Consider the following 25,856-nt stretch of genomic DNA (forward strand, 5'->3'; position numbering starts at 1 on the left):
GCGGAAAACTCATGTTGTCATGATGTGATAAATAAGTCTGTTCTTTCGCAATAGCGGACGTGTCATGTATTCTCTGACGTGAAGAGTCAGTAGAAGACAACACGAGCGTCTAAAAGAACATGATGTGTTTACATGTTCGATCATAAGTTTTATGATCGATTACCAGACAGAAACATTTCTTTTCTTGAGATATTGAGCAATCATTCTGGAAGTGAAATGACGCTTAATTCAGTTGTCACGGTTTATCCAACAATGTCCGCGAAGTTTCATTTATTTACGGGCTGTGTGTTTGTTCATATCGATTAAAGTTAAGTATGTATTTATCAAATGGATTAATTGCGTTGCTGCTGACTGAAGTGTCTCACTTCGTGCGCTATCTATCACCCTCTTTCAGGACGGTCGTGTCTCTAATGTCACAGTGTTTCAGCATGTGCTGTCAACATGTGTCGAATAAAAAGAAGAGCAGAATCAATCAGATGAATAAAAGACTGATTTGATATTTGTCAGAACAGATTTGTGTTTGCCGCGTCGGAACTGAACGCGGTCAAGAGCGCGCGCTGCTGGAGCTTGTGGTAAATTAGATTAGATAGATTAGATTCAACTTTATTGTCATTACACATATACAGGTACAGTGTAACGAAATGTAGTTTAGGTCTAACCAGAAGTGCAATTAGCAAGTGCAGATATACAGTGTGAATAAATTCAGAATACAATATTAGGAAAATAATTTACGATGGGCATATGTACTATGAAAATATGATAATCGGTATGTAAAATTACACTTGGCCTACGAAAAAATAAATAGTAATTTAATAATAATAGCCCTGCACTAGCAAAGACCAAAAATCATAGAAAAAAACAATTATAAAAAAACTATTATAACAATTTAATTTTAAGCAATGAAAGGTCCTTCTTTGACTCAACTCAACTCAACTTTATTTATAATGCGCTTTTTACAATTTTCATTGTTACAAGGCAGCTGTACATGAGACACATTGAATACAAGTATGAATTCTAAATTCTTCTTTGGTTTATTAATTGTGTCTAGTCAACTATTGACAGCATGAATATTTCAGAATCAATGAGTCTGGTCTTTGTGAGGGAGAGATGTTCATTTTTACACAAGAAGTGAAGCCGGACGAGGATTTAAACAAATGATGTTTTATCTGTAATTGTCACACGCCTGACACCTGCTGGTCACTGCAGCGCATCGCATTCATTTGACATGTGTGGATACAAAAAAAACATTCCGGTGTTCTGACAATTTGTGCTACCCATAGAATTGTGCTGCCCTTGGGTTGTGATTGGGGGAGGGGTCATTTATGTAAACACACTTGTAAATGTAAGACCCTTACTATTAAACTCCTTTAGGCTGTGATACTGTGATGTGAGTCGTGTCGCAGTGCTCCGTGTTCAATGTTAAACGTGAAACTGAATGTAATGATTAACACATTTACACTGAAGGACGCTAAAACACACTCAAAATATGTATATTTTTAAATCATTGATAATTTAGTCAAAACACTAAATATTGTGGATGCAGACACATGCAGTGTACATAACTGTATATGCCTATGCCGCAGGTGTGGAATCTCTTACACATGTAAATATTTGTGTTAACAGAGCAAGTCTATTAAAGATGATAAACAGATCTCCAAACATTTGTGTTAATAGAGCAAGTCTATTAAAGATGATAAACAGATCTCTTTGATAGAACCCCACACACAGAAATTGCATCATCATCATCATAACCCGCTGCTGTGGAATCCTGCAGGAAGTCCTGACCTGGAGCGCTCGAGGTGGAGTTGCGCATGCGCACTGAGAGCCTGAAACAAACTAACGTTCTCCGCGGCTGCACGACTTTCCTCGAATAACTTTGTATCAGTAGATCACACGACATCGATGATGTTTGATTCGGACACAAAGTGCGTGTGTGGGAAAGGTTGTGTTTCTGTCGTGTACGATAAGATTGTGGAGTTCGGGATAAGTTCGGGTTCAGTTGACCCACTGCTGTGAGTTTGGGTTTGTAGTGTCGGTGGTTCGGGATGAGTTTGGCTCCAGTGAGCCCGTTGCTGTGGTTCCGAGTGTGTGATGAGGGGGATCTGGAGAGCGCGCGGCGGGTTCTGGAGGATCCGGGCGGATTCGGTCATGTGGACGGAACCGATGAGGACGGAAACACGGCGCTGATGTTCGCGTCCGCCGGAGGTCACGAGCAGCTGGTTCGGTTCTTACTGAGGAAAGGCGCTTCAGTGGACAGACGGAACTATTACGGCTGGACTCCACTAATGCAGGCGACCAGGTCCAAGTTTGCACCAAATTATTGAGTTTTTTTGATAAGATTATATTACAGTTCCTCATATTATATTTGTTATCTGATACTTTAATAATCGATTATAATCCACATTCAGTATGTCTTCATTAGTAAATTAAAACCGTCTGATTTCAGAAAGTTATAAAGTTCACTATACACACATCTGCAGATTTCTCTTTGATGTCTTCATTTGCATTTGCGAGACAACTGCAAGTTCAACAAGTACATTCCTTCAGTATCTGGACAATCGGTTAAGATTACCCTGACAATTGGCAATATTCTACTGCTCTTGTTTGAGATTATAAATGTTAAAGGGCCGCTAATCCAGGTGTTTTCTGCAGTGAAAAATAGTCTGTGTTATCCCCAGAATGTCTCTGTAAAGTTTCAGCTCAAAATACACCACATATCTTTCTTTACAAGATGTTGATCATGGCCATTTGTGGCTGCAATGGAAAACGAGCCTTGTTTGTGTGTGTCTCTTGTGTGTGTCTCTTTAAATGCAAATGAGCTTCTGCTCCCCTCCCCGTATGCAAAATATGACGTAGAGCAGAGTTGCACGATTAATCATTAAAAGATCGCGATCACGATTCGAACACCAGACGATCTCATTAATGAAGATCAACGATTAGGGTCTGGTGTGTCTAATAACTTACACCTCGGACTAAAATCATAACGCTTCAATATTGGCTGTTGCTGATCCAAAATGCTGCGGCAAGAGTTATCTTTAAAGGTACAGTGTTTAGGAATTTGAAGGATTTATTCACCAAAATGAAATATATAATACAAAATTATGTTGTGAGTTGTGAAGAAATATCTTACAAAATGAAGCGATATGTTTATATTATCTTACAATGAGCCATTTTATGTATATACACCGCGGGCACACCCTTACATGTAATTTATCAAATTGCACGGCCATGTTTCTATTGTAGCACTGCACGGACAAACTGAGCGCGTTTCGTAAAACGAAGGATGCACGGGACTATGTTCTTCTTCTTCGGCTGTGTTTTGAAGCAGCTTGCCACGCCACTACATATAAGGATTGGCAGAAGAAGAGGAAGAACAATAACAAAATTCACTCGTCATGTTTTTTATTAGACATAGAAATGGTTCTTTTGTTGGGGTTAGAAGTGAAATTTGCGCTAATGGCGGACCACACGAGAGAGCGTCAATCTGTTTCGTTAAAAAAGAGAAAATACGATGCAGCAAGGCGAAGTCGAGACAAAAAACGAAATAAAACCCGAATAAAGATCAGTGTGGCTTTTCCCAAATGGAGGGCACTGAAGCAGGAAACAGGTTTGCTAAGCGATGCCGAAGTTGCCAGCTTTCTGCTGGACCGGTAAGTTTGTCTAATTTCCACAATATAAGTGAACTGTTTGTTTGATAGCTTTAGCTAATAGATGAGCTGATCATCAAGTGAAGTAGCGTTTTTCCTTGTAAATTTTTAGCATTTTATAATTATATCATAAGTCCTTGTTGCATGGCCGTGTGGAAATCAAGTTAGAAATCATGTTTACAATCATAATTTGCATAAATCGAGTGTAAGTTATATCATAATACTGCTTAGCTTCCACATCTTCTCTTGTGCGGTCCTCCCGGGTAACGTTAGCTCCTCTGCCTCTCCTCGCCCTGCCTGCATCTCCATTACCCCTATCGCTCTGCCCTCTTCCTCTCCCTCTTACTACCAGTGTTTAGTCCTCTGATTGACTCTGTGATGATGAGAAAAACGTCTGCTAAGACTTTCGCAGTTAGATTACACGCCCTTAGCATTAGCAAGCCATTTCAATATGCTGTAAATTACGAACCAAGTTACCGTGCCAAAAAATGCTTTGTATAATAAGCGAAAAAAATCACTGACACAATGTTAAACAGTAAATGATGAATTAAGTAACCTTTATTTTTTTTAAAATAAGCCTCGTCACTTGACTTGCAAAGGTTACTCTCTGCTGTCTCAGACGACAACATCTCTGTCCTGTGTCCGTAACTTCAGTCTGTTGTTCGCCTGTGAGACGTAGATTGCAATTATCAACACCACCGATAATGGCCGCTATCATTTACGGAACCATTTTGTCCTTTGACGGCAACCGTATTTTCTCTAATGGGAGGGAGAGTAATGGGGTGGCGGAGCTTTAGGTTGCAATTTCCAACTTCGCCAATATTGGCCTCTGAAACTTACACACAGAACCTTTAATGAACCGAAGAGAGCACACGTCACTCCTCTATTCATTAAGCTACATTGGCTCCCTATAGTCGCATCAAATTCAAGACGCTACTCCTGGCCTACAAGACCACCACTGGTTCAGCACCCCCTTATCTTCACTCACTACTGCAGACATATGTACCCGCCAGATCCCTACGCTCTGCAAACAAACGGCGTCTTGTGGTGCCATCCCATGAAGGTAAAAAATCTCTCTCGCGCACCTTCTCCGGATCTGTTCCACCTATGTGTAGAGGTGGGAATCTTAAGGCACTTAACGATTCGATCCGATTCTGGGAGGAACGATCCGATTCCCAAAACGATTCTTAATTAATTATCCTGCTGTGCAAGGTAACGGAAGATTTAGTCGTTTTTGCTTCTCCTTCAACTGATGGTTTGCAATTGCGCTGCGGTGGAAAAAAGTCGCGATCCGCCTCACTCTCCCTCACAACCTTGACACAGACGGCAACTTCAGCGCTCGTTGGGAAGCCAAATTCAGTGTGTGCGCATAACATCTCACATGTGAAAACTTGCTGAGCTCTGCTTCAACAGCCATGTTAGAGGCATTGTCACTCACCAAAACCAAGTCTTTGTTCCGAATTTTCCATTCGTCTGAAACATTGTGCAGTAGTTCAGCAATATTCTCCCCTGTGTGACTTTCGCTCATAGCACGCGTTTGCAGAACACAAGCTGCAAGCTTCCACTCATCTGTAATGTAGTGTGCCGTAATAGTGACATACGATTCTGTTGTAATTGATGTCCATGCATCGCATGTTATTGCCACTCTGTCCGTATTACTTAGGGATTCTAAGATGTGATCTTTACACTCACTGTAGAGTGCGGGGACAGCCGTCTCACTAAAATAACGACGCGAGGGCAGAGTGTATCGTGGCTCAAGTACCTGTAACAATCGTGGGAAATCCTTGGTTTTCCACAACGGAGTACGGGCGCAGGTCTTTGGCAATAAAACCCGCCACTGATCGGGTAATTCGTTTTGCCTTTTCAGAATTCGGTGGAAGCTTTACTACTTGATCCAGGGTCCTTTGAATGTAACCGGGAGTGTTCGTGATTGGAAGAGAATGCTGTTTCTCTAGCTCTGAGTGGAACCGCGTAATATGTTTCTTTACGTTAGTCGTGCTGCCGAAATATTTGAATTTAGACTTTGCACACAGTATGGCTTTTATCAACGACACCTTCGGTGTCTTCAGAAAATCCAAAATGTTGCCACACATTCGATTTTAAATGAGATGGTGCAGGTCGTAGTTTGTCCATTTTATCTTAAACTAAGCTAATTCACCAGCATATGAACGGTCGTCCATCAACGTCTTTTTTGTTTGGTCACATGAGTCTTGACAGCGCTCGCATCTGAATTGAACACAGAATCGATTCTGAATTTTTGTGAATCGATTCTGGATCGTTAGATAACGAATCGCGATGCATCGATGCATCAAGCTTTTCTCCCACCACTACTTATGTGGAATGATCTAACCCCTCTATTCATTAAGCTACATTGGCTCCCTATAGTCGCATCAAAAAAAAAAAAGAACAAATGGATGGTTCTGTATACTGTGTTAGCTTATATGACACCAGTCTTCTTTTTTTGATTGCACTTATGCTTTTGTTGTACTTATGCTGTCCCAATTGCTTCCATTGCCTACCCCACTTGTAAGTCGCTTTGGATAAAAGCATCGGCTAAATGACTAAATGTAATGTAATGTAAATGTGCTGCTGCAGAAGTTAAAATTATTATTATAAGGTATGTAACAGCATCACTAACAGTCTTTTCAAAACACACACTATCATTATGTCTGTGTCAAATGATCACAGAAGTACTGGGATTAAAGCAGAGATTGCCAACTCACACGCAAGAGACTCGTTTACAAGTTCCCACTCAGCCTGACAACAAAACTGTTCTTATGAGTGTCTGCCAGGATTGTGATACATCTTATTAGAGATGAAGGGGACTCAACACCAAGCACAGACCACAGTCTGTTTCTCTGAACAAATGTATTTATTTGACAATATCTGGACCACATACACCTACAGACCACAGGGCCCACCGGTTATATCACATAGCGAATACTCCACCAATAAGTGCACACTCACACTACATCACAAGAGAAAACAAAGTTCATTTCAAATTCCAGACAACGATAAATCACCCAAAATCACTACACCTATATTCCTTCACCTTGGCGGAGTATTTCACATGGCATATACAAGTGAGAACCCCACAGTTCATTGGTCCACAATGGATAACAAAAAACAAACAAACAAAGTAAGCAAAAATCAACAATAACTCATATCACGGTGCCATAAAGGACCTTATTTAACATAAATTATTTGGATCATACCAAAATACCCATTAAGCCACCATCATTTCTGGTAAAGAAAAAAAAGTAAATGGCAATCACGCATTCTCTGCAAAAGAAGAAACACAATTTATAAACGCCAAATAAAAAAAAGTTACTATAAGCTAAAACATTTACAATCAAGTATAAAACACAAATTAAAATATGTTAAAAACTCAATCCAAGAATTTAGTACAGATTAATACCTGTATTTACATGCTTAATTCTCTGAGACACCTGACACATGTTGATCCAAACAGGCACTTAAACACAAGGCAGATATAAATATTAAAACTAGGGATGCACCGAATATTCGGCCACCGAAAATTTTCGGCCGAAAGACTTTTATCACCGAAACAATACGGCCGAAATGTTGTGATGACACAAACAGATACCGCTCCTTTGATGCATCTGTAGCGGACGTCAGAGGTGGGGGACTCGAGTCACATGACTTGACTCGAGTCTGACTCGAGTCACAATTTTCAGGACTTGCGACTTGCTTGATTGAAGTAAGAAAATGACTTGACTTGACTTTGACTTGAGAGCAGGTGACTTGAGACTTGACTTGACTTTAAATGGAAGACTCGACAATGACTTGAACTTTGTAAAGTAATGAAATTACCTAAAATAATTATTGTGACTCGGCAGCACTACAGCGCCTGTGCCTTTAACGCTGCTCAACTCAAACCGTGCCAAACAAGGTGAAACAGCCAATTACTGTAGATCAGTTACGATAGAGAGGAAACTGCGCATGCGCCAGGCGGCTTGAAACAGTTGTGGCCGTTACAATGGCGGACAACAGTCGAGCTCCACAGTCACGTTTGGCTATAAGGACTTTGAACTGGACCGTGAAAATAAAAAATGATTTGCCAGATGCAGAGCATGCAACGCGAGGATTTCTGACGCGACAACCACAACGTCGAATTTCATCCGACATTATAAGAACCACAAGGAAAGGTTACAAAGTAATTTCTTTATAGTCAGTGTAATAAAACGATTACTAATATAATGAATTAATCGTTTCTGTTTGTCATAATTTTGCTTTGGTTGTTTTTTATCATTAGAAAAGTGATAATCGATCATCACTGGTAGGCCTACATCTCATCTCATAAGGTGATGAATTGGGGAAACTGGCTATAATGGCGTAGCCCGAATTGTTATGTTCTTAAAACATTAAAATCATCTTAAAATAAAGAAGGGCTTCTCTGTTCTCTGTATTACATGTAGGCGAATGTCTATATTAAATGTGCGCATGTTCAAGTGTTTGTGTTGACTGCGTGTGGAAACTGAATAGCAGCTCTCTTATATACTACTGTTCACATTAATGGACAGCACAAGTATTACAGCATCATATACTTAAAACATACAATAGTCAAGTTTTCAATCACAATTCTTAGTTTATAAGCTTCATAGCCTGTATAAATGCATTCTCTCAGATACAAGTATTTCCATTTCTGTGTAGACGTTGCAATTAAATTGAATTAGATTTTATTATACATTTCAGACTGGATTTCTTTTGTGTAAGCAACACTTTTATTTTCAGATATTAATGTTGCACAGATATGCATATAATTCATATATAGCAATGTGAATAAGATACATAATGTATGTATATAAGTTCATCTTTTCTGTGCAAAAATAAACATGTATCTAAAAAATTAACCTCTGTTTATTTTAGTACTGCGACTTGACTTGACTTGAAACTTATCAGGACTTGACTTGACTTGCTTAGGGTGAACCCTTGACTTGACTTGACTTGCTTGATTTGTTTAAACTGTGACTCGAGACTTGACTCGAGACTTGATAGTTAAGACTTGAGACTTGCTTGGACTTGGCCATATGTGACTTGTTCCCATCTCTGGCGGACGTTATTCCTTTAATCGCAGCACTAAAGCGTCTCCTAAACTGCATGCATCCTCAGGGCTCTAGAGTGCGACCAATATTCCTTTACGCGTGTGAACCAGAGGTCGCGTAATCCGAAAGATTCTTTGTCATTGACAGATTTTTTTACCAGTGACGGAAAAATCTAATGGTCGCCCGTCATTCTGGCAGATTACAATGAGCTCCGCGTCTACAGCACCAGGAGTTATGCCCGCTCCACTGCTCACGCGAGCCGGACCGCGATCGCAAAACATACAAGAGATGATCAAAAGTCCAGACACTATGCACATGATAAACTACGTAAAACTTGCTTCACTGCTTATTAGCTGTTGTCCGTAATGTTTCCTCGTGTTGTGATAAAGGCAGAGCTCTCGTTCTTTAAATGTGCGCTGCACCATGTTCCTTACTTTCGTTTTATTCCAATGGTTTTGTACAGTATTTTTATAGACTTCAACACTAGGAAATGTTTTTTTTACTAAATCTTTATTAGAGTAAGTCTCTTACCACTGTAAAGTGATTCTTACTTGTGATATTGGACTGTTGGGCTTTTATTTTCATAACTTAACTTTTGATACACTATTATGTTGAAGGCCTACAGAGAAAATATTGTTGTATCTTTAAGCAGTTGCACTTGCTCTGAATGCACTTTCTTGTAGTAGTCCTACAGAGAAAAATTTAAAATGCACTTTGTTTTCATGAGAGAACATTTAATTGTACAACTTTTCAGCAGGCCAGTAGGCCTGTACATTAGTACTTAATATACACATTAGTGGGGTCAAGTTAAACATCTTAGTTGAATTTTATTTTATACTGTGCATTGTTGCAATGTGCTAAATAAATATTAGCATAATTTGTAATTGATTTATTCTTTTAAACTTTAATATTTATGCAATTGCAATGCTTTGATTTTAGTAAAGTTAGTACACAGTCATAGCCATACATGCAAGGGTAATAATAATTGGCATAATTTCTTTCAGTGTTTCGGTTTTCGGCCTTGGTTTCCTCTTTTTCGGTTTTCGGTTTCGGCCAAGAATTTTCCTTTCGGTGCAACCCTAATTAAAACCAAGCAAACTCGCAATAGCAAAAATGACCATGTGTGCTCTAAAATAGGTCTGCTTAATTCTTTGAAGCAACAAACAACATTTTCTGATGGGGCACTCACCAATTCAGTTCTGAAAATCAATTGTCTTTCATCAGCTCTCACACAGTATTAAGTTCCCACACCACATGGTGCTTCAAAGAGGAAGTCCCTAATATAGGACATCCTTTTATAACAATCTGACCTGTGTGATTTGTAGTCCATCTCATTTTTAGTCCCTTTATCTTCTACCCCATTACACATTGTTCTGATTATGCTTCACATCTTATCTGCACATGTTTGAAACGAACCTACGATTGTAGTTTGTAGCGTGGACACATCCGAGTGAGCGCTTATATCCGTCCTTATATACGTCATTATGGTAAAACACGTCATCAGAGCGCCTATTACTCTATTAACGCTATTAGATAAGCTGCGCTATTAGAGCTTTTCATCAAGTTGCCTATCATTTCATGTTTCTAGGTTATTTTAAACTGTTTACAGGTGAGAATACTGCGTTGTTATGTTTATCAGTAGTGTCTTTCTGTAAAGACCCCTTCAAGCGGTCTATAGATATCAGGCAAATGTATAAAATAAATAAGTGTCACCTTATGAATATGTTTTACTGAGAAATATTTCATATACAAGTTACTTCAATACATTTATACTTTTTAGGTAGTTAAACTTTTGCATTTAAAGTAAAACAAAATAAAAAAACACTTTGGTTTACTTATGGAATTTGTGTTTAAAATTTCTCAACATAGTTACTGTAGGTTGACCATGAAATATGTAATAATTTTGACGCAAAGTCCTGCATATAACATACCTAAATAAACTATTTTTTGTCAGAACCTCTAGTAAGTTATGTATTACTTTTATTCATCATTCAGAATCGTAAAATAACCGCAATCTCTATTTGAAACAAAAGTATCGTGATCCTCAATTTATCCATAATCGTGCAGCTCTAACGTAGAGCGCTTGCACATGTGCTTTGGATGACATCAAGACAGACAAAAATCGCCTTAATGTCTTGTTCATAAATACGAATTAAATGGAGAAGACAAAAACATAGATAGAACAAAATATGCTGACCATTTGCTGTATGAAATGTTGGCCATTGATGATTAATAATGTGCATGCATGTTACTAACAGACATAAACACGGATATAGGCATAAACATTCATTCAGAGTGCTTGTATATGACAGACAGGTATGTACAGATCAGTAACTAAGTGTTATTACGCTGTGAGTAGTAATATCTACGTAACCTCATAGTCTCTGTTTCTATCCACTCTAAGTATTGTCGCATTTAGGAAATACGAGAAAACACTGACCTCAACGAGAAAGAAACTGCTATAACTTTCTTTTGTTGTAATGAATAAGCTTTACAGAAATGATGTCGGTCACAAGTCTTCTGAGCCGATGGGCGTGATGCGTTTTACCACTAACGTTACAACACAACACCTGTCTTTGGACCAATGTTAAGTCTCAGGTTTAGCCATGAACATGTAAACAACAGTCGCTAACATTCTAAACACATTATTTAAGAATGGCGATTTAAAAACGATGTGTAAAACTTACTTCTTTCGTAGATGATGCTTGATCGTGAACAGCTGGTCCTGATCAACTCTTGAGAATCTTTTTTTTGGGAGCAAAACCCATGATATACTGACAGACCACCGGGTCCTGGAGCTTAGATTTTTCAATCTTTCCGGCTACTGGGAACTCTAGCTGGCGACCTAGGGGTCGCATCGACTCACGGTCAGCGTCGTTCAAATGCCCTGGCGGAGACATTTCCAACGAGTCCTGACAAGTCTTTTAGGACTGGAGATAAGGTCCGATGAATGTTTGTTTGGCGATCCGAAAAAAGTGCTTCTTGGCCTTTGTGCTGTCTTTGAGCGATCATGGGAAGGTGTAAACAATGTGACATCAGATTGTTAGGGGATCCCCTACAGCCTGTTTTGTATCACTGTTGTGGTTTAAAGGAGCTTACAAAAAGAAGAATAGATGGATTTGTATAATTACAGGGTGTTTCTGCACACACGATGGTGACTCAAGTTCTGGTAGATAAACATTTAAAAGGGCATTTTCTGGGATTGCGGCCATTTAACTCTTTAAAAATACTTTTCAATTTTAAAAAGGGCAACTTGAGTTTCTGAACTTTACATTTACATTTAGTCATTTAGCAGACGCTTTTATCCAAAGCGACTTACAAAGAGTTAGGGAGCAACAAGCGATATGTCATACAGGAGCCATAATACATTAGGTGCCAATACAAAGTTACTGTTTTTTTATTATTTGTCTGTCAGGTATTCACAGAAGAGATGGTTTTTAAGTAGTTTTTTAAATGTTGTGAGAGATTCCTACTGTTCCACCAGGAAGAAGTTGTGAATGAGAATGAGCGGGAACGCGATTTACTGCCCTCATGAGAAGGCAATACAAGACGCCGCTGGTTTGCTGAACGCAGGGATCTTGATGGGGTGTAGGAGTGCAGGAGGGTGTGAAAGTAAGCCGGTGCAGATCCAGTGATAGTCCTGTAGGCAAGCGTTAGTGACTTGAATCTGATACGGGCTTCAACCGGTAGCCAGTGGAGTGAGATGAAAAGGGGAGTTTTTTAACTTTGGGCATGCGGTCGAGCGCCGGCGGTAATCGTGGGAAAAAGATCAGCTGATGGCCTTTTTTTAAAAGTGCGGTGTTTCCATTGAATACAATAAAAAAAAACACGTCGGCCTCAGGCGTATACTCCTCGGTGGACACAGCCCCTAAGAAGTGTATATGAAAAGTTTGGCTCCAAAACGAGATTACTCAGTTTTTAAAATCATGTTTTCGTTGTGTTAGTTTTTAGTTTTATGGCTTAAAACCAACCAAGTAGATATTTATTGTTGCCAAAAGCACCCTGAGGTTCAAGAGACTCATTTAAGCTTCTGATCTGGACTCTGTGTGCAGGTTCGGACATCTAAACGTTGCTCATATCTTGCTGGAGAATGGTGCTGACATCAATGCGAGGAACCGGATGGGTGCCAGCGTGCTCACCATGGCCGCTCGTGGAGGTCACGCTCACGTGGCTAAACTTCTCCTGGAGAACAGCGCTTTGGTGGATGACTTTGACCATCTGTCAGCAGCTGAGGGCAATGGCAATGCTAATAACAATGTCCGCAGCGACAATGGCAAGACGTTTTTGGAGATAACGTCGCTCCTGGCCGCCGCTCAGCACGGACACGAAGCTGTGGTCCGACTGCTGTTGGAATGGGGAGCTGACGTGAACTTCACGCAGAAGACAACGGGCTGGAGCGCGCTGATGCTGGCAGCGGCCGGCGGGAGGGTCAGCGTCACCCAGCAGCTGGTGGAGAGAGGAGCGGATGTCGACCATCTGAACGTCCTCGGGAAGACGGCATTTGAGGTGGCGCTTCAACTGCAACATAAAGAGGTGAAGAACTATCTGGACTCCATGACCAGCGTGAGGCCGCAGCCAGGTAAACACACCTCACTGAACATGAGGAAATAAAACCAAGTTCTGTGGAATGATTCTTCAAGCGGGTGTGTGTGTGTCGTTACTGGTTTGTTTGTGTTGTTCACAGTCTGCTGTAAAAGCTCATTGTTGGAGAAACCGTGTCATCTTTAACGTCATTTTTACTCTAACGTTTTATGATGGAAACGCTCAAATGACATTCTGAAATGACTGTAGATTGAAAGAAAAGTTTTTTTTCTGATTGTATGTTTTAGTCTTGATGCTGTTTTGTGATAATAAATTTTTTTTTGTTGAATTGTGAGCAGATGATGAGAAGAAACGGCCGGATGTTTTTAACGCACTGAAGTTAGGTAAGACCACAGAGATCCGCTGAAGGAACATTACAGAAGAACAGGACTCGCCGTGACTGTGTGTGTGTGTTGTAGGAAACGCACAGCTGGTAAAGGAGATCCTGGAGGAGGACTCGTCTCAGGTGAACATGTCAAACGCAGACGGTGCGTCTCCTCTGATGATGGCGTCTGTCAGTGGACAGCTGGAGGTTGTGCAGCTGCTGGTGGAGAAACATGCTGATGTAGACAAACAGGACTCTGTGCACGGCTGGACGGCGCTCATGCAGGCCACCTATCACGGGTGTGTGTGTGTGTGTGTGTGTGTAGCGTAAGACAGTAAACGTTTGTTCTGCTTGTGATGTTTGTCTTTTGTCTTTTCGCAGAAATAAAGAGGTGGTGAAGTTTCTTCTGAATCAGGGCGCTGATGTGAACTTGAGAGCTAAGAATGGATACACAGCCTTTGACCTTGTGATGCTCCTGAACGACCCCGGTCAGCAAAACATGGCATACTGCTGTCAGTCAATTCATTCATGAACAGGACATTAAAATCTGTCTGTCTGTCTGTTAGATACGGAGCTGGTGCGTCTGTTGGCGTCGGTGTGTATGCAGGTGGATAAAGACAAGAGCAAACAGAGAGGAAAAGCCACTTTGAAGAGACGTCCGTCTGTAAACGTTCCTCTTCCACTTGATGAGAAAGGAGGCTTGAAGGTAACCGATCACCTGACCCCTGACTGCTGAGTCATTGGAATAACCTAAAGGGGCTGTGTCCACCGAGGCGCATTTACTCAGCAAATAACGCCTGCTGCAGGTGTAGCGTTCTGCCCAAAGTTGAGCAATTTTTAACTCTGGGTGCCCGGTAGGGATGGGTATCGTTAAGGTTTTAACGGTACTACTACTTTTATCGATACCACTTATCGATCCGGTACTTTAAACGGTATTCTTATCGGTACTTTTTGAAAAAGACAAAACTAAAGCTGGAGTTGTTTTCACTATTTAAAACATTCTTTACTGATCTAACATATCTTAATGCAGGTAAAATATGACTGATGACTATTATTCATAGAGAATTAAAATAAAGTGCATGTGGGCCTAAGTTTTTTGGGTTTTTTTGTTGTTGTTGTTTAATAATAACCATAATTGGACCAGATGCTGGAGTGGATTGGTTCACTGTAACTGCAGCTTTACATTCACATAATGTAGTTAACTCTGTTTGGGCTAAAATGTTATACAGGTTTGGAACCTCTTGCAAAGTACACACACAAAAAAAGTTTATGTATTTCATCAATACAAATTAATTTTTAGGTAAGCTCTGCTTTATAATTTCTTAAGCATAATTTATTATTATTCATCCATTTTAAATGCAGTACTGTGAAAGCATTTTTAATGTTTAGGATTTAATTAGGCTACTGCAGAAAAAAAACTCTAAAGATGTATATGTAGGCTATTTTTTAATGTGATGTGTGTTTATTTAATGATTACATACTAATTTAAAGAAACCTTATGCAATGTTTATGTCAGGGTTATTTAGGAAGACTGCTAGGCTAGTATACAGTACATAAGGACGTGGATGATGAACTAGTAGCTAGGCAGTCGAAAAATTTGCATTTCTCTGTCTGCACATTAAGCACATTTGAAAGATGTTTTGCCAGATTTCTTGTGTTTCCGCTCTTACAAGCAAAAATCTTGTCGCACTTGTTGAAACGAGCATTGTCTGCATCCACTCGAGTGAAATGTAACCAGACTTAAGACCGTTTGATTCTCTCCGCGATCATCACTCTATTAAGCGCGAGCTCTCGTGTTGTGTGCGCGCGAGCTCTGTGTAGTGTGAGACAGACGGACATTTCGCGTGCGAGATTGCGAATAAGGAAAATGGAGGTAAATGTCTTTAATATTATCGCAAATTAGAAATGGTTGGTCAGTTAAAATATGCTAGTTAACGTTTCTTTATCAATAATAAATAGGAAATGTTTTTCTTAATTTCTCCAGCACCGACTGCAGAACCGTTAACGTCAGAGCTTATCGATACTTCGGTCTTTTATAATTTAGCCCCGGGACCGATTAAGTATTGGGTTTCGGTACCCATCCCTAGTGCCCGGTCGGGCGCCAGCGCTGATCGTGGGGAAAACATCAGCTGATGGCTTTTTTTTAAAAGCGCAGCGTTTCCGTTGAATACAATTGAAAAAACACGTCGACCACAGGCTTAAACTCGGGTGTACACAGCCTCTTAGAAGTGTATATGAAGAGTTTGGTTCCAAAACAAAATTACCCAGTTTTTAAAATCATGTTTTCATTGTGTTAGTTTTTAGTTTTATGGCATAAATCCAACCAACTGCAGATTGATTGATATTAATTGGAATGCACAATAAAAACATGATTTTTGAAAAAAAATATTTTGGAACCAAACTCTTCATATATACTCTCATGGTCATGTTATCTCGTTTGTCGTCGTGTCATCAGTCGTGGTGGAGCCGGATGTCCAATCGCTTCCGCAGACTAAAACTGACTCACACCCTGAGACACGGACTCTCCACCAATCGCCTCACTCCTTTTCCTTACGAGCCCGAGGTCCCTCTGGACGCCACCATGAAAGCAGAGCGCAGCAATGACGCTGAACCCATTGGAACTGTCACGCCTCCTACTGGAGCTCCGCCCATTGACATCAGAACTGCGTGGATGTCCAAGAGTAAAGACGGAGGTATTACACTTGTTACTACACTAAAGAGCATTGAAAAACATTGACCTGCTGTACTTTTAGGTTTGAGCAGAACGGCAGGTGAAAAAGACGACTTCCTCATCACAACGATGGTACATGAACATGTTCATTCACAGTCTTTAAAAATGTGTCAAGTCTTCAACTTGATGAAAATGTTGGTGTCTGTCAGCTGCGGAATGGAGCTCCTCTCGCTCTGCTGCCCAATGAGAAGCTGAAGGCCGTGATCCCGCCTTTTCTGCCTCCGTCCAACTTCGAGCCGTGGAACTCGGAACGTTCTGGAGTGTTGAAGGAGGGCCGCAGCGGACAAGTGCCGCAGAGACCCAGCAGAAGCAGCTGTGCCAACTCAGATATAGTGAGACACACCAATTTTTTTATGTATTATTTCTCTCATGTTCTTCATGATGTCCTTTTACATATAATGATGGTTTTATATGAATGAAATGAGTTTAACTTCTGTGGATGGTTACATGTTTTTCATCCTTGATGTGTTTGTGTTCAGACATCCATCAGTCGAGTGGTCAGCAGGTCCATTAAGTTTCCTAGCATCAATAAAGGTCCCTCCCCCTCCAACTCGGCCAATTATAACACTGCCCATTCATCAGGTGGTTCCAATGGAGTGAGCGGAGGTAACCGGCACGCCTCAGACTCCCACAATCGCTCAGGTGCCCCCCCCCGGCCCACACACATACACTGAACATACTGCCCATCATATGATCATCATCAACATGTCAATAACACAGAATTAATAAACAAAAATACACAGTGCACATACAGCCCAGCTATATGTGTTGTGTTTTGTGTGTGTGTGTAGGGGGGAGTGGGGCAGATAGTGTTTTATCTCAGATAGCAGCTCAGAGGAAAAGAGCCGCTGGTCTCTTAGACAACAGAACACCTGCAGCAGAGACACCTGGCGACATCAACCACACTGATGCCAACTCCAGACGGGTAAACACCACTTACCTGCACGTCTCTCTCTCTCTCTCTCTCTCTGAGTAATTGAAACCTGTGTGTGTGTGTTTGTGTGTGTGTTTTTAGAAGCTGGGAGCTGTGAAGAATAGGCCTCAGTCAGGAAACTCCTCCACCTCTAAAAGCACATCACCTACCCTCACACCCTCTCCCTCACCCACCCCCAAACCCCCCACAGCCGACTCGCTCTCATATGCCTCCACACAACCCAGATCCAAGAGCAGTGGAGGATCCAGCAGCGGAACCATCACAGATGAGGGTCAGACACTCAACACCACAGACAGACAGACACTCAACACCACAGACAGAAAGACACTCGACACTCAACACCACAGACAGACAGACACTCAACACCACAGACAGACAGACACTCAACACCACAGACAGACACTCAACACCACAGACACTCAACACCACAGACAGACACTCAACACAACAGACAGACAGACACTCAACATCACAGACAGACACTCAACACCACAGACAGACAGACACTCAACATCACAGACAGACAGACAGACACTCAACACCACAAACAGACAGACACTCAACACCACAAACAGACAGACACTCAACACCACAGACAGACACTCAACATCACAGACAGACACTCAACATCACAGACAGACAGACAGACACTCAACATCACAGACAGACAGACAGACACTCAACACCACAAACAGACAGACACTCAACACCACAGACAGACACTCAACACCACAGACAGACACTCAACACCACAGACAGACACTCAACATCACAGACAGACAGACAGACACTCAACACCACAAACAGACAGACACTCAACACCACAAACAGACAGACACTCAACACCAACACTACCTAATTTATGATATAATAAACCTTATAACATTCTTCCCACAGAACTCTCTCCACATAGCTGAGCCTGTAGATTTCCATTGTAGCTCACAATTTTCTTCCCAATCTTCCTCTAAAATAACAAAATTTCCCTCCCTGTACCACTTGTCTCTAACATATAGTGTATTATCGGATTGTGTTTGTAGTGAACCTTTATATCATTTTGAGATAATCCTATTACACGATTCAGCTTTACTTACATCTAAGAAATTCCTTTTTCTGATTTTCTAAAACATATAATATCTTATTTGAAGTATCGACAAAAGTCATTTTGATTAAGCCCAAATTTCTCCTTTAATAATGAACAAATTTGGAATTTACCTTTACTGAGGAAACAATAATCATTAGTAATTCCTTGCCTAAACAAAATTCGAGATCTATTGTCAACTCTGTTTGTGACAAAATCAGAGTCAAAGGCACACCATCGTTCTCATTCCAAATATTTAGAGATAATTTGATCCAGGGATCAATTCATCAGCAATTCTAGACCTAAGTTTATCATCAGCAATCAGAGCAGACAAATGTTTTTCTCCCATTATCTTCTGCTCTACCTCCATCCATCTTGCTGAATATGTTGGTAAATGAAACAGATAAATGTACTCCTAGATATTAATTGATTTTGCAGCCCATTTCAATTTGTACCTCATTTTAATTTGTTTCGGTGGCTCATAATTAAATGTCAATACTTGTGTTTTTGAAACATTAAGCTTATTACCCGATATTGCCTCATAACCCTCCTTAAAATCAAATAATATTTGAAGTGATGTTGTAGTTTGACTCATATATACTAATATATCGTCTGCAAAATGTGCTAGTTTGTGACATCCAGACAACACATCTATTCCCTTAATTGATCGATTCTGCCTGATCCATTGGCTCTATAAAAAAGGCAAAGAGAAGGGGTGAAATCAGGCAGCCCTGTCTAGTGCCCCTCTCTAATTCAAAAGATTCCAATAGATCTCCATTAATTTTAATCTTGGGAGTGGGCTTGTTATATAAAGTTGCAATTGTAGCTTTGAAATTCTTGTGAAAAACAAATTTTGTTATAACCTTAGAAAACTCAAATCAACCAAGTCAAAGGCTTTCTCTGCAAGCTCAATAGAGCCACCTTAACATTGTGTTTCGAAATATGAGCAAGGATATGCAGAGTTCTTCTAACATTGTCTTGAACTTGTCTTTGACGTATAAACCCTGTTTGATCCAAATTAATAAGGTCTGAAAGAACTGTTTCTAGTCTTCGTGCTAGAATAGATGTAAACAATATGTAATCTACATTCAAAACACTAATTGGACGATAGTTCCACACTCTAGACTATCCTTTCCCCTCTTTTGGTATAACAGAGATAAGCGCTTCTCTACATGAGGGTAAATTTCTTTACTTTGCATTACCAAGTTGCATGCCTTTAATAATGTTGGAGCCACATTATTGAACATGGACTTATACCACTCTGCAGGGTAACCATCTGCCCCTAGGGATTTATTTAATTTTAGTCTTGAAACAGCTACCTTTAACTCCTCGATTGCTGATACGGAGGGAAGATATAACGATGCTTCGAATGTATCTACCTGTCCCTCATTTTGACTTATAGGTTGCGAATACAAAGTTCTGTGGTAATTTTCTTGTATTTGCTCCGGTTATTAAAAATCTCTCCTGTCCAAGGGTCCCTAATTCTACTAATTGTCCTTTCTGCCTGTTATTTTCTTAATCTATATGATAGCAATTTCAACAATCTTCCCCCTGTTTCGAAATAACTTTGTTTAAGGAACAAGAGCTTTTCTTAGTTTTTTCTAGTATATTTTATCTATCTCTTTAACTGTTTTCTTAATATCCTTCACTGCTCCGTGGTTCATTGTAGCCCTGTGTTTCGCCTGAAGCCTTTTTAATTTAGTTTCAAGTTCTTGTAGCTTTTGCCTTCTATGAGTGCTTTCTCACCTGACTTATTAAGTACGGTTGAATCACACTAGAGTTCGTTTTTCTTCTTGGTGCGGTTCGTTTGGGCAGGTGTGAATCCAGCAATCGCATTCGAGTGCGCACCAAAAGCTGACCAAATAAGTGTATGCTTTCAAACGAATCCTGGAGCGGTTCGTTTGTGACGAGAACATGATTCGACCTCGAACAGACCCAAATGCAAAAAGTACTGCACTTTTGTGAACTAAACCAGTTGTCGTAGTCAGCTGCGCCTTGCATTATTGAATGAGGACAAGTGTTTGTTGACAGTTTGCACTGCATGGCAGCTCACAGAGTTTTGAGGAGGTGCAGAGCCTCATAGAAATTTGTCTGATGACCATTTTCCATCCTAGGGATGGGCATTTTTCAATAATTTCATATTTGAATATTTGGAAAAAATAGAAAAATACATAAAAACTGCATTTACACCTGCTCGGAAAGGTAAAATACAAAAAGAAAACATACAAAACAAAACGCAATGTATACTGACAGTCTATGATATATGTTTATCTTGTTTATTTTGATTTTCATGTTCTTGATAAGAAAATGTTCCTCAGCTGGTGAACAAGCTGACAAAGGAGAAAACCCATCTGACAAGATTATCTGGCTTTATTGTTTATAATGTTGATAATAAATGCCTCCATGCCTACCGTTCAGATCCTAAAATTCACCCCGCAAAAACATTTACATTTACATTTAGTCATTTAGCAGACACTTTTATCCAAAGCGACTTACAAGTGGGGTAGATAATGGAAGCAATTGGGACGGTATAAGTACAACAAAAGCATAAGTGCAATCAAAAAGAAGACTGGTCTCATATAACCTAACACATTATACAGAATCATTCATTCATACCTTTTTTTTTAATGGGTAGAGAAGAAAATAAAGTCAGAACAGATCAGTAAGATGTTGACAGAAGAGATGTGTTTTCAGGTGATTCTTAAAGATGGCAACAGAATCTGCAGAATCTTGTAGCAGCGGGCAGATCATTCCACATAGGTGGAACAGATCCGGAGAAGGTGCCATTGTAATGCTTGTTTCCCTGTTAATTGCGCAACATTTATTTACAGGCTATTACTTGAAGGTGACGACCCTATTTGAACTTCTAAAAAGGAAAATTCAGGCTTTAGATTTGGAGAAAGGTGACAGTCTTATGCTTAGGCCAAATTCATTAACATTAGTTGCAGTGAATTGTACATTTTCATGTTTCACGTTGTTGAAATGAGCATTGAATGAAAGAATGAGGCATTTATGTAGCATTTTATTGTGTATTGCGCTTTACAATCATATGAGGGGGTCTCTCCTCACACACCACCACCATGACTTAATTTATTTGTAAAGAACGAATATGAATTTACCAAGAACAACTGCTCCAAACAAGTTATGGTAATAAATTAATAATTGTAAATCAACTAATATTACGTTGGTATTTTTATGTAAGTAATGTTAACAAACTCTGTGTCTCACCAGTTTTTTAAACATTTGAATTGTGGGCTGAGCATAACACGCGATACGGGTATCCAGTGTGTGAACTTAAAATAATATAATCATAACTTAAATAAATAATCATTTTTTTCTATTTTCTTTATTTTATCAAATCATTACAGATGAATTGAAGAAGCATTAAATAAGACGTGACAACTCTTAGGTTTTCTGTAGTGGTAACATATCCCTGTGGTGACGCAGTTTTTATTCTTATGAAAAATACAAATATTCAATAGCATTTTGTAATTTTTGAATAGTTATTGCAGATCGAATATTTCAACATTTGTCCACATTCCTATTACATCCCAACTTTGGACAACCCAGAACAATCTAACTTAGGGTTCAAATGTATGTTAAAGTCCCCTCCACATATTACAGTTCCTTGTGCTTTAGTAACCATTAGGTCAAATACCATACGGTAGATATTCCACTCACTACCTGTGGGAACATAGACATTTAAAAAGCTTATCATATTTCCCTCTATTTTACATGTTGCCATTACAAACAGTCCCTCTTTATCCGTAGTTTGTGATATATGTTAAAAAATTGTCATTTTTTATGTTCTGAGTTATTTAAATGGGTTTCCTGTAAAAACACCACATCTGCTCTAGTCTTTTTTAGCTTAGATAAGATCTTTGCTCTATTCACTGGATCGATTACTCCATTTACATTTAACGAAACTATCCTTATACTTTGCCTTTAAGTTGGGTTATCAGGGGATATTTGTACACTTGTAACAGAATCTTAAGATATAGTTTCCCTTTTAACTGAGCCATCAATAACAAACTAACAATTAGTAAACGATTTAGGTAAAAAATAACCCTTTGAAAACATACACAGATCCAAAACTTTGGCCATTACTGCGACTTTGTTCGAGCTCTTGTTCAGTAGCTCCAAGGAAAGACCCCTCACTGAGAAATGTTAGAAGGGGCCCTTGAGGGTGGCAGTAGTACCAAGAACCTTTTGAGCTAATTTACTCATTTCCCAATTATACTGAATTATAGTTTGGTAACTAGGTTATTCTGACAAGTTATGTACACTTCGCAGTGCCTCTCTTCATTGTAGTTTAGCTCCGAAGTGATCCCGCTTACTTTAGCACAGTCTTGTGTTCTCCGTCTCGTCTAACGCAACGCCGAAGTGATACTTACAATACTTATGACGAGGATGAATTTGCAGTTGTCAAGTCTCTTCGAAAAGATTGCAACTTCTCTTTGAATGATGTATTCTTTCGTTGATGTTGATCACGCTTTTCCATTTTCCGACCACTTATTTGCCACGACAGTCGCTGGATCCGCTCCATGAGAGAACTCGGACTAGTGGGCTGCACTGAGAATCCCCTCTTAGACATGTCCTGCGATGCTTCTTCCAGCGTGTTGTAAATCACCGCTCCTCCATCATACAGCACCTTCAAGCGAGCAGGATACACCGTTTTGAATTTTACTCCCTGGTCTTTCAAAACACAGCGTATCTCTCCGAATTCTCGTCTCATCTGCAGCACTTCGGGGGCATTATGTAAGTCGTTGTTAAAGCTGATTTGCTTTCCTTTCCAGGAGAGTCCTCTTGTTTGCCGAGCGCCCGATGAGCTCTTTAAATTTGAAGTGGTACGTCCTCCGGTAGATTAAAATTTTCTTTTAGAAACTTCTCGAGAAATACAGCCATCATCGGATAGTCTTTTCCTCACCTTTGGGTACTCCGTATAATCTAATATTGTTACGTCTGGATTGAGCTTCCACTTTCACAAATTTCTCTCTCATTCTGGTATGTAGTTTAAGCAGCTCCATAAGTAAGCCTTCTGTATTCTGGATCCTCGTTTCAGCCATTACGACTAAATTTTCCTTCTCTTCTAGTCTGAAGTTGATGTTGTTAATTTCACCTTTGATGTCGTCAAGTTGACCTTTGTTGTCGCGACAAAAGTCTCTTCATTCCTTAAGAATAACACTCAAATCGACCGCCTCTTTGGATGGATTCGCTTGGTCTCGCTCCTAGCTGCTGCTACCAATAGTGAGACTAGTAATGTTTCAAAAGTTCTGATGCGTTTCATGAAGTATATTGAGTTGGCTTGTGTTATTTTGGGTAAAATCAACGCTGATTTGTTTTGTGTTGCATTGTGGGAATTTTTTAGAAACGAACATAATCAGTGCATTGGAAGGATTTTGCCAATAAGACAGCCCTTAAAATGTCTTGACTCCCTGACTTCTGAACGAGGGAGCTGATTGAGACACGCCCATTGTGATTAGCTAATGATTTATTTCCTGTTCTTGTGTGAATCAGAACTACACACACACACACACACACACATATTTGTTTTTATTTGTTTTGTTACTGTGACACGATTTTTTCTGATGTTTCATACACAGACGAGTTATCAGGAATCCTGAGGAAACTTTCCTTGGAGAAATACCAGCCCATCTTTGAGGAGCAGGAGGTTTGTGTCACATGAGAGGATTGTGTTTTATTTCTCGGTCATATTGAGCTGTGGTGTTCATGTTTCAGTTCAGCGTTCATCTCATTTGTCTGTTTTAAAGTGCAGGAATGAGATTAAAATGAGCGATGTCACAGATCAGAGAGATCCACTTACTGATGTTTTCATGGCAGGTGGACATGGAGGCTTTTTTAACTCTGACTGATGGAGACTTGAAGGAACTGGGAATTAAAACAGACGGACCGCGACAGCAGATACTGGCGGCTATATCTGAGCTCAATGCTGGAAAGGTGAGTTTTTCATGAATCTGAATCTGGAAGAACCTAAGATCTGATTAAAAAGAAACGATTGAGATGAAATATTGTTTTGACAGGGGAGGGAACGACAGATCTTACAGGAGACCATCCATAACTTCCAGTCATCATTCGGCAGCAGTGCCAGTAACCCTCGACCCTCTGGATATCCCCACTGTGAGTAAAACACAACATCTTCATCATGATGTACTGACAGGTGATGTTTATTAAACTAACATGTGTTTTTAAATGTGTTCTGAACTACAGAAGCTGCCTCATAGCGTCATGGTGTTCAAAGCTTTAGAAATGGTCCAGATGAACACACATCATCCTTTTTATAAACTCTTGTGTTCAGCACCATCGGCTTGGAGCTCCAGCAGAAGATGAAGCGTTTCCTCAACAGCTCAGCTTGTGTGTGTGTGTGCCCAGGCCTTAGTCAGAGACTCTAATGACAGCATCATGAACATGTGAGCATATGTACACATGCTGTTATACACTTGTCATGCAACAGGGGGCGACACATCATCATCATCATCATCACAATGGTCATGTGAGGTCACATCAGGGTCTTATTAAAGTAACTAAACATTACAGTGATGCATTTGGCAGACGCTTTTATCCAAAGCAAACGACAGTGGATTTGTTTAGTCTTACATGTCTTTTATCAGGATGTGTGTGTTCTCTGCGTCACCAGCGCAGTGCTCTACCAACTGAGCTAAAAGGAACTCAATTTTCTTAAGAACTTTCCTCTGCCTTGCAGACACCATCATGTCAAATGCAAGATTATGTCATCATTTATTCTCTCTGTATGCAAGTCTTTCTTCAGTGGAACACAAAAGAAGATATTTTGAGAAATGTCACAGTAGTTTTGTGTTCATTCAATGAAAGTCAATGGAGTTCAGTCCTTGTGGTTTGATGATCGACATTCTTCTAAATATCTTCTTTTGCCTTCTGAAGTAGAAAGAAACTCATCACCTGACATGAGGATGATTAAACGATAAAGAATTCAAACTGTTTGCTGAATTAAGGAGTCTTGAGTGATCTGATCAGGAGTTTGTATGAAACGGTCACATTTCTGTAACAAACAGAAATTGTTTTTTTGTATCTAATTTGAGAAACATCCTAAGAAACAACCAATGACAATTTAATAATAATTCTGTTAATTTAATCTAAAAAAATATCCCTCTTATCATCACAGAAAAAGAAGAAAGTGAAAGTATTTAATGTGTAATGAGGGGTTGTGTTTGATAAATCCATCATTCTAGTGAAATGAATGTTGCTAATGTTTGCAAACATAATGTGAGTTAGTGTGTGTCTCCTCCATTGTGTTCATGTACTGAGTCATCTTTTAAACATATTAACATATTTAATGATGACAGACATATCAAACAACAACTGAGTACATATGATGTATAAAATAAACAGACCGAAATCTATAAATCAATGTTTGGACAGTGAAAAATCTACATTTATTGAAATTTACTCGATGTTTTTTGTTGGATTATATTTAGTACATGCGAGATCGTTTGCGTG

The 25,856-nt window shown here is 39.7% G+C and overlaps 1 protein-coding gene across 1 annotated transcript; it reads left to right on the forward strand.

Annotated features, from left to right (window-relative positions):
* Positions 1-1,740: 1,740 nt before the first annotated feature.
* On the forward strand, positions 1,741-25,757 carry LOC130413188 (ankyrin repeat and SAM domain-containing protein 6-like). The gene is made up of 16 exons (XM_056738209.1): positions 1,741-2,299; positions 12,766-13,292; positions 13,594-13,638; positions 13,714-13,918; positions 14,001-14,107; positions 14,186-14,325; positions 16,075-16,312; positions 16,373-16,422; positions 16,500-16,682; positions 16,830-16,992; positions 17,142-17,275; positions 17,366-17,555; positions 23,966-24,033; positions 24,204-24,320; positions 24,404-24,500; positions 24,591-25,757. Coding segments are annotated over exons 1-16 (2,520 nt in total). The 5' UTR covers positions 1,741-2,045; the 3' UTR covers positions 24,593-25,757.
* Positions 25,758-25,856: the final 99 nt, after the last annotated feature.

The sequence above is a fragment of the Triplophysa dalaica genome, chromosome 23, assembly GCF_015846415.1.
Source record: "Triplophysa dalaica isolate WHDGS20190420 chromosome 23, ASM1584641v1, whole genome shotgun sequence".
In the NCBI taxonomy this organism is placed as follows: domain Eukaryota; kingdom Metazoa; phylum Chordata; class Actinopteri; order Cypriniformes; family Nemacheilidae; genus Triplophysa; species Triplophysa dalaica.

Coding starts and splice junctions, on each gene's coding strand:
- LOC130413188 (XM_056738209.1), top strand. CDS start 2,046: ATGAGTTTGGCTCCAGTGAGCCCGTTGCTGTGGTTCCGAGTGTGTGAT. Junction 17,276..17,365: donor CTGATGCCAACTCCAGACGG/GTAAACACCACT, acceptor GTGTGTTTTTAG/AAGCTGGGAGCTGTGAAGAA. Junction 17,556..23,965: donor CGGAACCATCACAGATGAGG/GTCAGACACTCA, acceptor TTTCATACACAG/ACGAGTTATCAGGAATCCTG.